This window comes from Mustela erminea, chromosome 21, assembly GCF_009829155.1.
Source record: "Mustela erminea isolate mMusErm1 chromosome 21, mMusErm1.Pri, whole genome shotgun sequence".
Classification (NCBI taxonomy): Eukaryota; Metazoa; Chordata; class Mammalia; order Carnivora; family Mustelidae; genus Mustela; species Mustela erminea.
This window is the reverse complement of record NC_045634.1, coordinates 8,259,846-8,276,358: the sequence shown is the minus strand read 5'-3', so window position 1 is coordinate 8,276,358 and position 16,513 is coordinate 8,259,846. Positions and strand designations below refer to the sequence as shown.

Genomic DNA, 16,513 nt, shown 5'->3' with positions numbered 1-16,513 from the left:
GCAGAGAGAGAGAGAGGGAGAGAGGGAAGGAAGCAGGCTCCCCGCTGAGCAGAGAGCCCGATGCGGGACTCGATCCCAGGACCCTGAGATCATGACCTGAGCTGAAGGCAGCAGCTTAACCCACTGAGCCACCCAGGTGCCCCTCCTTTTATGTTTTCATTACTGTACCAAAAATCTGTCTTCTCCTACATGGGAAGATACTCTACATAATAGAGAGGAATGGGATTTTCGGATGTAATTTGTCACAACTTCCTATTGCATAATCCTAAATCACTGGCTGGGCTCTCTTAGGGTTACAAATAATAGAGCACGGAACTCATCATTCATGTGTGTTAAGATACCAAAGTTTGACATTGTCAATTGCTTGAGAGCCCATCCACCCTGGGATCACAAGACAAAGATGATGACCAAGCACACGGGCCTCCTGTTAAAGAATTCACTTTCCGTAATCTCGTGACAGCAACTTTTCACCTGCCTCTCCCCCTCCTTTCAATTTCCAGACGTATCCAAAAGCTGGCAAAGCCACAGCCCTCAAATCATGAAGGAAGAGTTTTCAAAGGGAGTGGAGGGAAACGTTTGCTTTTATTTTATTGCCAGTGAAAATGCTCTCCTACCCTCCTTTTGGGAAAATGCAAATGTCACTGATGATAATCTGCCTTTTTGCCGAACAAGTTTCTACTTAGATCTGAATAGGGGGAGAAGAGAACTTGGAATATCAAGTGAAAGGCTTAGCAATCAATGGGGATGTGAGAAATGTCAGTGGTGTGTGTTATGAGGCGGCAACACAGGTGGCCTTGCCACTCGCCTGGCATATGGATCGCGCTAAGAAAGCCGCACAGCCTAGAAAGAATGTCATCGAGAGCAGTTGTAATTATAGATGCCGTGAGCAGACGTTCACTGCTCCTCAGAGTCCACACTCGCTGCATTTCAAAGCTGAGACTGCACATTTGTGCTCTCAATTCAGCTGCGGTCACCCTCCACTTCGGTGCTCCTGCCCCGCGTGATGGGGAGGTGGGGAATGTTGAGAAATAAAGAATTGTCGGCGTGAAGGTAGACAGTGCGGAGCATCGCGAAGGACCAAACAGATTCATGAGGGAAACTTAACTGCTTCAGCTCGAAGTGCTAAACTTGCGTAGACACTTTGTATGGTTAGTGATGGTCAAACCCCCCAAGGGGGTTCTCTCCCCTTAGGGGAAATTCAGCCATTTTTCCTTGAATGAATGACATGAACTCTTTCATTGGACACTAACCTTGCTTAACCTCAAAAACGTTCTCCCTCATAAATAGGACTGATAGGACTAAGCATCAAAGGATTTTGAAACTTGGTCTCCAAGGACAACGGTTTACATGGCTGCCGTGAGGGAGGATTCGGATCTCTTCTCTCGGCTCTCACACTGTCCCCGAAATTCTCCCATTAGCTCATTCTTCTTTAAGGCCTCATGATTTTCATATTCCAGAAACCCTTGAGAAAACACAGCCAGCTTGACCACGTTGCTATGGGAACGGCTGCTGGGTAAAGTGCATGAGACACGGGAGTCTGAGCGGAGGGGGAGCAGCCAAGATGGAAGAGAGGTTGCCAAGGTGGAAAGAAGCACATAATTACATCTTATTAACGGTTTTTCGTCATAGTACACAGTTGAACCTTGAACAACACAGTTGAACCCTTGAACTGCACTGGTCCACTTATACTTGGAATTTTTTTTTTTTTTCAGTAAATATAGTCCAGTGCTATAAATGTATTTTCTCTTCCTTGTGATTTTCTTAATATTCCTTTTCTCTCACCTACTGCATTGTAGGAATGCAGTATATAGTACACATGACATACAAAGTCTGTGTCAGCTGCTGTGTTATCAGTCAGGCTTCCTGTCAGCAGTCAGCAGTAGGCTAGTGGTAGTTAAGTTTTGGTGGGGGCAGGGGGGCAGTCAAAAGTGATACTGGACTTTGGACTGCGGAGTAGTCCCCACAAGGGTCAGCTAAAACATATTTCTTATTGGTCAGGGGTTAAAATAGTTCAATTTGGCTGTTAATGTTCGTGAGTGATAGTGCGGCAGTTGTGAGCAAATGAAATTTCTCAGACCTCATGGCTGAGAAGCAGGGCTGTATAACCTGTTTTTTCACCAGGACCTCTAATAAGAAACAGAATCTTCTCACACTGAGGTCATATCCTTTCGTTCCCTCTGTCCACCCTCCTAATTGGATGCACGGGAACGGCGAAATGACCAGAGGGCAGTGGAGGAGGACAGAGGAAGGTCACAAGGCAGCTTCCTCATCTCTCTTGGAAGAACGGTTGAGAATTCACCAGAAGTAGAGCAGCCCCTGTGCCAGCTGCCTTTTGGGGTGAGGGAGGAAGAGGAGAACCAAAGCCGTACAGGATGCCAGCTTCCTAGGCAGGCCATCGAGGGGGGTCACACAGTGTTCATTCCTGTGGTTTCGGGTTTACCGTGATGACACCAAACTCCCCTTTCTTGGTCCCGCGGGCTGGAGGCTAGAAAACAAATCCTAACCTTCAAGTAATAAAAATGGATGTGAGGCCCTCGTTTAAAAAAAAAAAAAAAAATAGACACCTCTAAGACACTTTCGAGGAAACTTAATATATAGGGGGATAGCATGACACGGGGCCTTGGAGACAAAATAGGGTGAAAGCCAACTCAGATTTCCTGGTTCTGGCCCAGGAGGCTTATGCAGGGGGTGACACGCAGAGAGCCCTCCCAGTGAAGCCAGAGGGACCCAGCTCAGCAAAGCTCCATTCCACCAAGGTCACGGACTCCTGAAACTGCCCACTAAGAGGAAGCTGAAGCGGCCAGTCCTGGAGCAAGTGCAGCTGTTGGTTCCTTCTAGGCAACGGGCGAGTTTGTAGGGACCCTCGAAAGAAGAATGGGGTCTCCTCCTTTATGCTAATAGAGTTTTCAGAAAAGATGGACACGCCCAGGCCCCTTTTACAGCCTAAATAACCCCCTTCAGAAGAGCAGTCTCACACAGCACTGACAAAGCCGGCCGGCGTCGGTATGCCTGCATAGGATGTGTTCATCATTTGCGAAAATTAGATTAGAGGAAGGATTTTTACCTAGTTCATTAGAGTATCCTTTAAGGAATTAACTGTTTCTTTTCAGTGACTTGCGAGGTTTTATCAAACCCGTATTGAGTATGTTGCAAACGGAGCAGTCTAAACCCCTCTCGCTTCCCTCACGCAGCAGTAGCACCGGGGGCTTCGCGGAACAGACGGTGGTCATTCGTCTTCACCCTCGGGACGCTTAAAATGTCTCAAGGTTACGGAGTAGGGAAAGTGGTTTCAATGAGACCTATTTTTCCTTGATACATCTCAATTCAAAGAAAACTAGAAATCTGACTTGGTCGTTTTCATGGCCCTTTACTTTGAAATAGGACAAATCGTCATAGACAATTTCATCCTGTGAGGAACGAGACTAGAGAACTGACAATGGGGTCTTCAACCGGCCTTGTTCTCTTTTGGCAACTCACAGGTGTCCGTGAAAACTCCAGGTTCTTTGGAGCGCCTGGGTGCCTCAGTGGTTTAAGCCTCTGCCTTCGGCTCAGGTCATGATCTCAGGGTCCTGGGATCGAGCCCCAAATCGGGCTCTCTGCTCAGCGGGGAGCCTGCTTCCCCCTCTCTCTCTGCCTGCCTTCTGCCTGTTTGTGATCTCTGTCTGTCAAATAAAAACAAAAACAAAAACTCCACGTTCTTAAATGTTTGACAATTCAAAAAAAAAAAAAAACAAAACAAAACCAACCTTGCCATTCCCCTTCAGGAGTCGGATAATAGAAGAGACAAAAGGAAAAACTAGGAGGAATTTGGAATTTCATGGCCACATTAATTGGCCTAAAACAATGAATGCACCTGTCTGAGGGCAGGGCAGAATGGGACTCCATGTTGTCTACTGTCTGTTCCCTGTCCTTGTGGGTCACCCCTACCCACTGCCTTGCACTTGAGTGCAACCCCAGGGAGGCTGAAGTTTGGGGATGAAAGCCTGACAGACGGGACAAATGCTTGTGTTGTGTCCAATTACTGCTGCTCAATATGAATGGCTTTTCTCTTCCATCCACATTGAAAGAACCATATGGAGGGTTGGTTTTGGTCACATACGAGGCTCTCATTAAATGAGACCATGAGGATGATAGCAGGAATATTAATATTTCTTCATTAGGATTCTGTTTCCATTCCCCTCTGGCACTAACAGTAGGATTATGCGCTGCTTCTATAAACGATGGCTCCCTATTTGTTATGGGCAGCTTAACTTAGTTTTCCCTTTTTATACCACAAGCCTACTCGGAAAGAAGCTTTTTTTAAGATATGCTTTTTATAGGCGAAAACAATTCAGTTGACTGAGATGTAAATGGCAAGTTTGTAGAATATAAACAGACTTGCTGCCCAGAAGATTCCAGGGATAAGTGCCCCTCCCCCACCTGAAGGTGCTGGGTGAAATCCTCAATTCTGAACTAATTTACAGCATGCCCCTCGTTATGAGAGGCTCTTCCGTGCTAATGACATTAAGCTGCAGCTCTACTGTGGTCCCCAACTAGATTTCAGTAGGAAACCCATTCTCCCAGTTGGTCACCAGAGGAGCTTACACCGTGGATTACAGCCTCCACCATAGCAGGATTCTGAGACACCAAGAGTTTGTTATCTGGAATTCAGAATGAAAGGGAGCCCTTATAGGGCACACACAGTCGGACCTAAGAACACTGAGCCAGGCCGGCTCCAGTGTGAGCACAAAGCAGAGCTTCAGTGTGTTAGGGCTGAGACTGACCCTCAGACCCCGGCCGGCCCTCCTTACTCTTACCTTCCTGCTAACTGATGGAAGGTTTAGAGGTGGCTATTCCTGAATATATTTACATTTGAATATGCTTTTAAGTACTTAAGAAAAGGTGGTATCTCTAAATTCACACCAAAGAGTACCCAGCCACTTTTCCTCTTCCTAACACTAGCCCATGTTATGTAATAGGGTGTAAAGACATCGGAGGGCAGAATTCTATCATGGGCCCTTAATTCTCCTCTTTTGCCTTCAAAAATGGAAACAGCAGAGTCCTTATTTCCAGACATCCCCAAATTTTAACCTAATTTCTGTAATTCGTTTAACATGGTCATTAATGTGAAGATATATTTGGAAAACTGGGATTCTGCATAAAAATTTGGTTTTGGACCATATACATCATGATAGATTGGCCTGTGTCTAGCTAGTGAAATCACAGAGGTAAAGATTCATGCTCCCAATTCTTGTCCTGGCTTCCACCCCAACCATGGGATTTTTAATTGAGGATAAGGGATGGGGGTAGGAAAGGCTCAGAAAGAGGAAATTAATCACTTTAATAAAACAATCACCCCCCTCCTCTCCACTCCTTCCTGCCCAGAATGCAAGTGAATAGAAGGCATAGAGGCTCTAACAAAACAAAATTAAATTTGATAAACCACTACTACTCAATAAACTTACATGGGGAAATTTATCCAGGTGTCTTAGCATGTTTTTTTGTTTGTTTGTTTGTTTTATGATTTACTCTAAGTGGGAGTTTCAAGGGGCTTCATCTTTTCCTTTGGATCTACAAAGCTTAGGACAAATAAACTGACCTGAAGACCTAGAAGGAGTCTAAAGTCAATTCTCAAAATTTAAGAGTATTCTTACCTATATAATATGCAGCATCTTTAGGACACCCCAAAAAATGAAAAATTATTTTTTCAAATGAAAAACATTATTTTTCAAATGAAAAACATTATTTTTTCAAATTAATCTCAGTCTATCAGAATCCTAAAAGGCATGACAAAAGGTCACCCGAAGTTCAGAGCATAAAAAAATAAAAGTTTGAAGCATCTAACACCAGCACAATAAACATTCAGTTGTTTAAACATGTTTCAAAGAGAAAGAAAAAAATTAAGTTTTACTCTGAGGCATCCACCTAAATTTTAAGACTTCTACTTTTGCTAAATGTTCTGGTTTCATTTTAAAAAAAAAATCTAAGACACTCAGAAAATTTCTTAATACCAACTATTGCTACGAATTCTATTCTCTAGTAGTAACACAATTCCCTGAATTGTGTGTGCATTCACCTGCTAGTGTCCAAATGTATCACCATTACGAAGAGAAAAGAGTTGTATAGATTGGGATCAGAATAATTTCAAAAGGGCAGTATGGAAACCACCTAACAGATGCATGGCATACCAATTTTCAAAACAAAACAAAAATCCACGCATTTGCATGCATGTAAATGGTTAAATTAACCCAACTATCTTGGAGGAATAGCCTATTGCATTAGGATTTCAGGGTCTTTTATACACGAACTATTCTGGTGTAGATGGGTAAAGGTAATTTAATAAGAGGTCTCTTTATCACAAAGCTAACGGAATCATTTTTAATAAGACTGATTATGTTCCTGTATGTATCTACCAGAATTAAGTGGAATTTGAGATTTGTGTGTGTTATGATGAATGTGCTTGTAGAGGATAAATCAGAGCTATGCTTTGGGGAGCACACTTCGCTTGTTACAATATGTTCAGAGACTTGTGCCAAGCGAGAGTTATATTTCTGCCTCTTTTGATCACTTAGCTTGCTTTAGCCCTGGGTGCCTATTCTACAAATCAGGACGGACATTAGCAGGTCTTTGGAGAACCAGAGCCCTTCACCAGTCCTGCTCCTCTTCCTCTAGGCGGGTGTACTTAGAACACACACCTCCCTATCCCCACTCCCAACCCCACCACGGATTCATGAAGACTTCTGATATCATGCTGGGACAAAGATGCATCCCGGCCTCCAACACCTATTCTGTATGCCTCTCCCAGAGTTTTATATTATTGCATTTTTATGCCCGGATCTTCCTGTCATATCTGGAAAGGTCAGAGTCCCAGAACACTTACTGAAGATGAAGTTCTCAAAGTGCTTGAGGCAGGATGCTTAACTTGTGGATTCAACAGCCTAAGCCCTGTGTGTTCTTCAAAGGCAGCACAAGACAGTAAAATCAGTTTCATCTTCTTTCAAATAGTTACCACCTCCGGAAATTGAGCCTGGGTGGTAAGACAGCAGAGGACAGGGATCAGCACTATGGCCTAAAAGCTGAATTTGGCCCACCACCTGCTCTTCTAGAGCCCAGGAGCTAGAATGGTGTTAGGTTTTTTGTTTTGTTTTGTTTTGTTTTTGTTGTTGTTGTGGTTTGGTTGGTTGGTTGTTTTTTTACGTGGTCAGGAAAGTAAGCTAAGTAAGTAAGTAAATAAATAATCAATCAATCAAAAGAAGAGGAATATTGGGTGATGTGACAACTGCAGGACGTTCAGATTTCAAGGTGTCTCATTGAAGTTTTTCCCTTGTATCCATCTCATTCACGTGTGTCCATCCATGGCTGCTGTCACACTGCTGTCACAACATTGAGTGGCTGCTTTAGAGACCACATATGGCTCCTAAAGGCAAAAATATTCACTAGCTGGTCTTTAGAGAAATGTTTGTCAACCTCTGGTATAGAATAAAACCTAATGTGGGGGTTAGTAAGATCACCAGGATTCTAGTGATTCCCACAGGACGCTAGTCCATTGTTGTTCAAGGGAAAAATACAAAATATAAACCCTCAATAGAAAGATGAGGAATCTGTGCTTTTGTTTGGCTTGCTGTTGTTCTTCTGGTTTTGAAACATGAGCGTGCGTAAGTATTTACCCATTCCGGGAACAAATGTATGTTAATGGTCTTTAGTCTCAAAAAGGACGTGGAAAGAGATGCTCACACAGCCCAACCAGCGTCCACCTGCACCTAATCTACCAGGAGGCCTCTTTCTCAGCTACGCCTTCAGTTTCTGTTCTGCCTGGACGTTGGGAAGGGTGTGTCCATTGACTGAACAGACCTAGAGGTATAGAAGCTTTCTCTATAAACACTTCCATGACCATGAAGAAATATTCAAAACAAAGTTCTTAAATAAAAAGAACTAGGATTCCCTCAATTGCCCAAGCAAGGTTTGATTTGCCACTTCCATTAGCGTAGAAATAAATAACTATATTTGACTACAAGTGAGGGGAAGGGGCTGGCGGTGGGGGAGGTGGAATAAGGAACAAGATAAAGGAAACTAGAGAGAACATTTTTAAGCTGGCCTCCTCCTGCTCTCAATTACAGATTTGGACGTAGTAGAAAGTATATATAGTATGCTGATATTTCTGCGGTTTGGCGACCAACTAGCTTTAAGCAGTCCCTTGAGACCTTTGAATAAAATAGCACTTTATTCGCTCAAAATTACTGTATGTGTGTGTGGTGCTTGTAAATGGTAATGTGCCCTTAAAAGCTTGTCTTCTCTTCCCAGTGCTCTTAGTTACGTGAGTCTTCTTTACGATTATATGCTGAATGTGGTAAGGGAAAATAGTGCCATCCTCAAAATAACCAGTTCTTGGTTGACTCTCAAAAGTCTTTTCAACTTATCAAAATTTTACCAAAGGTGACATTTCCATCCCTGCTCTACAAGTGCCTCTGAAAAACTGTGACCTTTAATCTTTTGTGTTGTCTTAATCTTCATCATAGCAAAGTCTTCGTTCAAAAGGTTACCATTTGTTTTCACCGAAGATCCCATATCAACTGAAAAAGGCTCATAGCAATCAATTACTCAAGACAATGGATATTGAATAAACACCTGTCATAGTATTATGATAAGGACTGCTGCAGAATCAGAAGATTATTATCTAGGATCCTTTCCCTTCAGATGTCTGTAATCATATGGGTGGGCAAAATTCACATGAAATATATAAACAGTTTAGTCATATGAAATTTTAAGCACAACAATAGGAAGAACTCAGAGAAGAAATAAAGCATGTTAGGCAAAGAGTAGAGGAGAATTGAACCAGACATTACAGGAATGTAAGGTCTTGAGAAACAGAGGGGAAGAGAGGAAGTAGGTATTCCAAGTGGAGAGAATAGATTGAATGGAAGCAAGAAGCTTTCAAGCTGGCAAGTATTACCTAAGCCAGCATTAATGGCTCAAAGGGCAAAGGAAGACAGAGTATATCAAAAAGAAAGCAACAGCATAGAAGGAAAAGTCAAAAATAATGTCCTAATGTGAGAGATTAGAAGGAAATTTATAATTACTGGGATACTTGTTATAGTTACAAAGGGGAATGATTTGGAGGTACAGGGAAGATAACCCATTTCTGATGCGCCGAGTTTGAGGAGGTGGAGAGATATCGAATCCGAGCAATCCTAAGGTCATTTGGAGACCTGTAACTAGCTCCCATGAACCTCCTACTCCTACTATAAGACTATCCATCGCAGTTCATTTTAGGCCCCTATAGTGATTTTTATTTGTTCCTTTATTTCTTTTTTCATTTTCATTATTGTTTGTTTCTTAAAATCCCCGTCTAGGAATTTATCTTATTTTGCTACACAAAGCAGTCCATCTGCTGTCATTTTGAACCTGTGGGAAGCTCGTCATCAGCACGATGGTGATCTTGACTCCCTGGCCTGTGCCCTTGAAGAGATTGGGAGGACACACACGAAACTCTCAAACATTACAGAAACCCAGCTCGATGAAGCCGACTTCAACTACAGCAGGCAAAATGGACTCTAGTCCACGACCGCTCATGAGACAGTGACGGCCAGCTTCGGGACATTTGCTTTAAATGGGAAAGCGGCAGCTTTCTGCCCGGTGGCATTTGGAGAATTCAGCCTTCATTTACAATCAGTGCGAATCCCTGGTTGAAAAAACTGAATTTTATATAGGTATAATATGTTCATAGAGAAAAGTACAAGCTCTCTTCAATATAAGAGGGCTTTACTGTCTCATCTGAGTCCACTCGGGTTAACACTTGATGAACTTTCTTAGCTTTGGAGTGGGGAGGGTAAAAGTGAGGGCGTAGCTTGAGGAAAGTAACTGTGGGGGAAAGACGAGCCACGATAAAGCCAGGAAGGCAGACATTGAATCGTGCATGTTTTGAAACAGGTTTTTAATGATGTGCCCCAAAGGGCCAGCTGATTCTGCTACCAGATTGTCAGGGTTGTCTACCAACTGGCATCCGTGATGTCAGCAATCATTATGAAACTGGCTTTGCGAAGTGAAACGGGGCTGCCAACCCATTGTAGGACTTTGGTAACGTCAAGGAGGGCATTTAGAATCTAGACTCTGAGTCCATCACACCAGCACCGATTCCCTATTTATCTCAGCCACTTAATGGAAACAAGAGGAGAAGGTAAGACAGACCATGAACTAGTTCTTGCCACGTACACCACCTTCATTTTCTTCTGGAGACCAATCTACCCACCTTCTTTCTTCCCCTTCCTTACCCGGTTTCAGAGCATAATTAAACTCAATATGGATAGTTACTTCTAATTCAACAAAACAGAATCCTCTATTCCCAGCTTAGCCACTCAAATTGCAGAGCGCTGTTAGTACGCAGCTCCATGTGGATTTGGAGGGGGCCGGGGCAGTCAAATCGAGCCCAGGGAAAGACAGGGTCTGCAGGTGCCCCGGGCCTCAGATAAGCTGTAATTCTAGGATAGAGGTATTGACCCGGTCTCTAAACATTGTTATAAGGGGATGAGGGCCTCTCTCGACTTTTCAATCCAGGTTCTTGAAACTTTCTAGCCTCTTGGTACTGCGTTTTCACAAAATCTCTCCATAGGGCTATAGGGCAACCTCCTTTTGCCTCTTGGAAAATGAACAGATAGTCTTTGGTCTAAATGATAGGAGTAAATAGATGTGAGAGATAGGTCTACCACAGTGTCCCAGAAACCACATACATTGTTCAGGAAGCTTTCGAGCTCTCATTCCTCAGCCTTCCCAGGCATGTTTTCTCTATGGGACCATGAACATAGGACTGTTGCTCAAAGATTCTTTTTATTTTTTATTTTTTTAAAGAGCCAATGATATTGTGGAAAATTGAAGTCCACAGAGAATTTGTGAACCCCATCTTAACATTTAATCCATCTTTTATCCTATTAAATCATTTTTGACAAGATGTCCTGGTAGACTAAAGAGGCACAGATTTGTTCCTGCTCATCTTCTGGTGGATGTTTTAATTAGCTGTCCACAATCAGGACAAGCAAGACCAAGGACTTAAATTAACTACAAGGCTGACCAGGTACTTAAAAGTTGGCTACATTAGAATAAAGTACAATCAGGGAATGGGGGAGTTGGGGAACACTTGGCAGTGGGGATATGGTCAGTTAAAAACAACAACAATGGTTTTGTAAGTCCTGTGGTTAAAAAAAAAGGAAAGAAAGAAAGAAAAAAAAAATGTAAATCTCCACCAAAGTGAAAAAGACCTAGAGATAGGTAGAATTCATGATACCATGGGTAAGGCATTAAGAACTCTTGAATGTGTTAGCCATTTTCTCTAACGTGTGGTATAGATGATCCCCTATACTGGATGGAAGACTTTGCTACACGAAATTCAAAAGCACCTTGCTTTTCTCAGGAACCAAAGGCATATTATATAGAATAAACAGATCCTCTTAGAACTGCGAGCATATTTTCAAAATACCATCTCTAGATCAAGAAAAGACCCTTCTGTTTACATGCTCTACTTGTTTATTCCTTCTGGGGAACAACAAAGAGAAGGCATGAGAGGGCAAATATTCAGACACCCTTGCTAACATTTCTGGAAAAGCAAGAAGTTGAAGTAGATGGTCAGTCACCCAAAAAGAATTTGCATTGACTGTTTAATAATAACTTGTAGAAAACATATTGTTGAGCACTTTTGTCAGTTTCTATCTTGGAGGATTTTTGTTTTAAAACTATCCTACCCTTTATTCCTCTTCCCTTCTAATCGGCCTTATCATTGCTTTATATATTCTGTGAGTCCACACAGATCCTTTTTAGAGCTGATACGTTTTTTATATCTTAAATGAAAAATCTTAATGTCCCTAGAATCTAGATTTTAAGATAAGAGATTATCATCAATCCCTCAAGGTCTAGAATTTCCTCCCATGGACTTTTTTTTTAAAAATCTGGGTGTTTATAAATGCCTGTGACCTTCATACCATATTGAATAACAAAGGAAGCAAATTAACATGAATCATCTCTGACTTCAGCTCAAGGTTCAAATATACCCTTCAGTTCATTTTGCTCCCTCTTTTCATTTCTCTTATTTCTGCTGGAATTCTACATGGGATTCCTACACAAATGTGTGAAATTCTGTGGCCATTGTATGTCCGGATCATACTTCACACTAGAATTCCAAAGAGAACCCATGTTGGTGAGACGTACAGACACGGGGAAGCGTAGGAGTGTCAAGGAGGAACAGAGATTACAGATCAGAGAGAATTCACTGACATCTGAACTTTCGATTATTCGCTGTGACCTAAACCCTTGTTCTATTTTAATGTCTTCCCATCAAAACACAAATGCCCCTCTAGAAAGAGATTTTGGCCTAATGTAAAAGGAACCAAGATATTAAAAGTGAGCTTTAATAGTTGATAGGTTACTTCCATTTTTTTTTTTTTTTTACAAAATATCCCACTTAATGCCAAATCTTTCAGGCCTCAAAGGCATTTCAGTCTAATGGTCATGCTTTAAACAGGGCTTCAAATTATGCCACCAAAATGGTGCACTTCACAGCTGTACCAGACTGCCGCTGCATCATAAAGCTAATTTACGGTTTTTACAATACTGCTTGTGTAGTCTTACTGGTTTACATTAAAATCCTTTAAGCCAAAAGGAAGCTCACTCTACAGATTTAAATGCAAACTTCATTTACCAGTGCAGAAAGTCTCGTAAAACTCAGATGTACTCCCACAAAAACTTTATTGGCCTTTTTGTAAGAGATGAATAGGAATTGACACAATTCTCTTTAAAGAGGGGAAGTTTTCTCTCTTTTTATTATTTTTATCTCCAGCTGCAGGTGTTCTCTGGTGCCATGGTCCTTTTTTTTTTTTTTTTTTTCTTTTAGTTGACTTTGAGAGGGATTATTAAGTCAGATGACTAAAACAGGGTTCTCTTTGGATTAAAAGTCCTGGAATTTACTGCTTCTCTTTCCCTTGAGAAAAATTCTCAACATCACAATTGATAAGCCAAGGTGGAGTATGAAAATGGTATACAGATCTTCCTCGACTTATAATGGGGTCATGTCCCGATAAACCCAGCATAAATTGAATTATCTTAAATCGAAAATATACTTACTATGGCTAACCTGCTCAGCACCAGAGCTGAGCCTAGCCTAACTCAAGCGTGCTCAGACATTAGCCTCCATTAGGCACAGTCATCCAACACAAAGCCTCATTTATAATGAAATGTTGAAAATCCCATGTAACGAACCGAAGACTGTACTGAAAGTGAATGATGGAATGTTTGCCTGTGTAGTAGTGGTTTACCCTTGTGAGGTCGTGACTGATGGCTGCCCCTGTCCAGCCGGCATCACGAGATGGTCAACCCCAGTTTCGTTACCCCAGGGAAAGATCCAGATTCAGAGCTGCCAGTACAGTTTCTGCTGAATGCCTACCACCTTCGTACCATTGTCAAGTCAGAAAGTAGTCGGTTGAAACACCGCCGTAAGTCGAGGACCATCTGTAAGTGGTTTTAGAACGTATTCTCCACTTGCCAAACTTCTGGCAAAATTGACCTACGGATTTCAAAATGTTGGAAGACCTTTCCATGTGCTTGTTTTTCCTTTCTGCCATTTTCACTCCAATTCCTTACTTAGTCCTTCTGTAAAGGTGTGGAATACTAACTAGCAGATGTGGGGAAGGTAACATTCCCTCAGAGGTGTTTGTTCCAGATCTGTGAAGGTCACAGACACCGGAAGGAGCTGGAAAACATGAGTCTTATGGCCCATCGTGTGGCCCATTTCCATTACTTTTCCTCATGAAACATTGCGATGTTCTGAATCCTGGTACCTCCCATTGACTGGACTAGGGGTCACAACCACAGCAAATGGGAGAGCAAAATGTTGTCCTACAGGTAGTGACAAAATTTTATTAGCTCTTCAGTGTTAGTGTATGGCCATAGCGCTGTATTTGACAAATCAATGCTTTAGCCAAAAGTTGAACGGCCACCCTTTTCTGCAGCTTCCACTGTTTTGTCTGCATAGAATTTTCCTGAACTACAAGCAAAAATGTATTTCGTCAAATGTCACAAAGTGAAAATGTTGCTAATCTTAGATGTGTTACATATTTTGTGTTTTTTACTTTCCATACTCTTTCAAAAGCTGCCGCTATAAAGCTGTTTGGCTGTATTGACAGCATGTGGTGTTCTTTGCAAAAGCAATTCTAGGAGAGCCAGCGTCTAACACGGACTCCTCACATCCCCACTCCAAGGTCGTCAGCAAAAAGCAAAAAAAAAAAAAAAAAAAAAAAAAGCAATTTGTGTGCTGTGTTTTTTCAAAAAGATAAAAGGGGATGGAAATCAGACCTGGCCGTTAGTCACTAGTGTGTAGTACTGTGATCTGAAGTAGGAAATTTAACTCACATAGAATAATTGTGGTGCTTGAAGCAGCTACTTTTTCTTTTTGCTGTGAAGATCATGGATTTGGAATGTCCTCACGAGGTGGGCCTAAGACAGTGACCATGAACTTCACATCTTAGTGCCCACCCTCCATCTGAACCCAAAGATTAAAAAGGCAGTAAGCTTCATGTTTAGGCCTAAGCTTAAAAATATGCTTCCCCTCCCCGCCCCTAAGACTGAGTTGGGCGGAGGATACATCCTCTTTTCCAAAAAGGTACAGCCTTGAATTATAAAATGGATCACTAAATTTGGCAATGTAACTCTCTGCATGAGTGGAAATGTGTGTCAAGTACTTTTCCAAAAAGCATGATTATGATTAAAATGTCCTTTTGCCTCAGATCTTGCTAACTAACCCCAAAGAGTATTTCACTATTGCAAGCATTATATACATAAATTCCAAAATGGGATGAATTCTACAACTCCCTTAAAATTAAAGAGAGACGAGAGGTAGAGATTTAACTATGGTTCTGTCGAATTATGGGAAGATGGTATTTTAAGGGAATTGGTAAGCAGAATATCTTGCCTTATGACCCTCATTACAATCAGAGATGGATCTAATAATTCCAAATTCCTTCCACTAGGAGCTCTGATGAGACTGAAGTAAGATCACCCCTTAACCAGGAAGCTTTGATCTAAGCCTCATCAGAGTGGAGCTAAAAAATTTCCATCACTCTCTATGGCCCAGGCTAGATGATGAAGCCCTTCCCATCAAAACGTATCTCTATAAGAAGGTTAAAAAAATATATAACAAAAAAAACAACAACTCAGTGTGGGAATTTCCTGGTCAGGAAAACAATTTCCTCTTCTTCCAAATTGGAATCAAGACAGATTTTAAATTTCCCATTCTTCACACACATTTCTAATTGATACAGAACACGTAATTGATAAAGTCTGTGTTGCCCTAGAAATAGGGCAAATAAAAGCAGTTAGAGGGAAAACTGGCTTGTTCTCCTGACCCGAACTCAGAAGATCTGAGTCATTGTTTACCTCCATTTCTGTACGGATGAATTTTAAAACAGATTTCATTTTGTTCTGTTTATTTTGGGAAGGTGCGTGGGGGGTGGGGAGGTGGTTTGTTCGTGATTCATATCTCCAGCCCATTCCACTCTCAACTTTTATTTGATGTGTTCAAAGCGGGAAAAAAAAAAAAAAAAAAAAGGCAGAACTGAACACTTAATTTGACATGAAGCTGAAGGAGAGAGCAAGCCAGAGGAGAGTTTGAATAAAGCATGGCCTTGGCTTCATACCACACTTTTTGTGCCTTGTATTATCAATGTAAATTCTGAATGTTGTACAGTAAATACTTGGATGGACTTCTTAGAAAAGGCTGCACTGGCTTCTTTTTCAGCACATGTACATATCTATAAATATATATACATATATATTTGGTAATGCCAAACAGCTGTGTTATATTGTACTGAACAAAATGGACCGTTTGGATGTTTTATGTAGAGTTTGCAAAAAAAAAAAAACAAAAAACAAAAAAAACAAAAAAAAAAAAAAAAAAACAAAAAAACTGGATGGTTACTGACTTTTCAAGATAAATGTACAGACGTAAATTATCACATACCAGTTATTTATGAATAAAGAGTCTTTTATTGACATTTTAGGATACTCCATGACTGGAAATTTGAAATCCCAAGGAGGAGCCCCTCTGTGCACTTCCTGCCACAACCTAGCAGGCACTGGAATTCCCTTCACATTGAGGACAGTTTCCAAATACCTATTAAGGGATTGAACCTAATTTCTCCTTGTGGCCTCAAGAAAGAGGTAATATGAGGCTACTGGAAACAAAGATGAGATCATCTCCTACCATTCTCAACCCAACCACCATGCACACACACACAAGTACTCCTAGGACATAGTTTTACAAACTGAGAGAATCCCGACCAGACCATTGTCTGGATACCATTCACCTTTGTCCTCAAAAGGCTTGGGTTACTTTTTCTTTTCTCTTTCTCTTTTTTTTTTTTTTTTCAACACACACTCGAAATTTTCTGCTTCTCCATGGGCAAAATGTTACAAAAATAAGTATAATGTTGCACATTTCAGATATGGCTTCACTGACTGAATCTGTTTAAATTGTTTTAAAAATGCTGAATGCTCCCAA

The 16,513-nt window shown here is 41.4% G+C and overlaps 1 protein-coding gene across 12 annotated transcripts in view; it reads left to right on the top strand.

Moving 5' to 3' along the window:
* UNC5D (unc-5 netrin receptor D) overlaps positions 1–15,723 on the top strand; it is a 556,683-nt gene extending 540,960 nt beyond the window's left edge. For all 12 annotated transcript variants that reach the window (XM_032329091.1, XM_032329087.1, XM_032329090.1 and 9 more), the window contains one exon: positions 9,330–15,723. In XM_032329091.1, coding sequence (XP_032184982.1) covers positions 9,330–9,534 — 205 coding nt within the window. In that variant the 3' untranslated portion in view covers positions 9,535–15,723. The remainder of the gene's footprint in view (positions 1–9,329) is intronic.
* Positions 15,724–16,513: the final 790 nt, after the last annotated feature.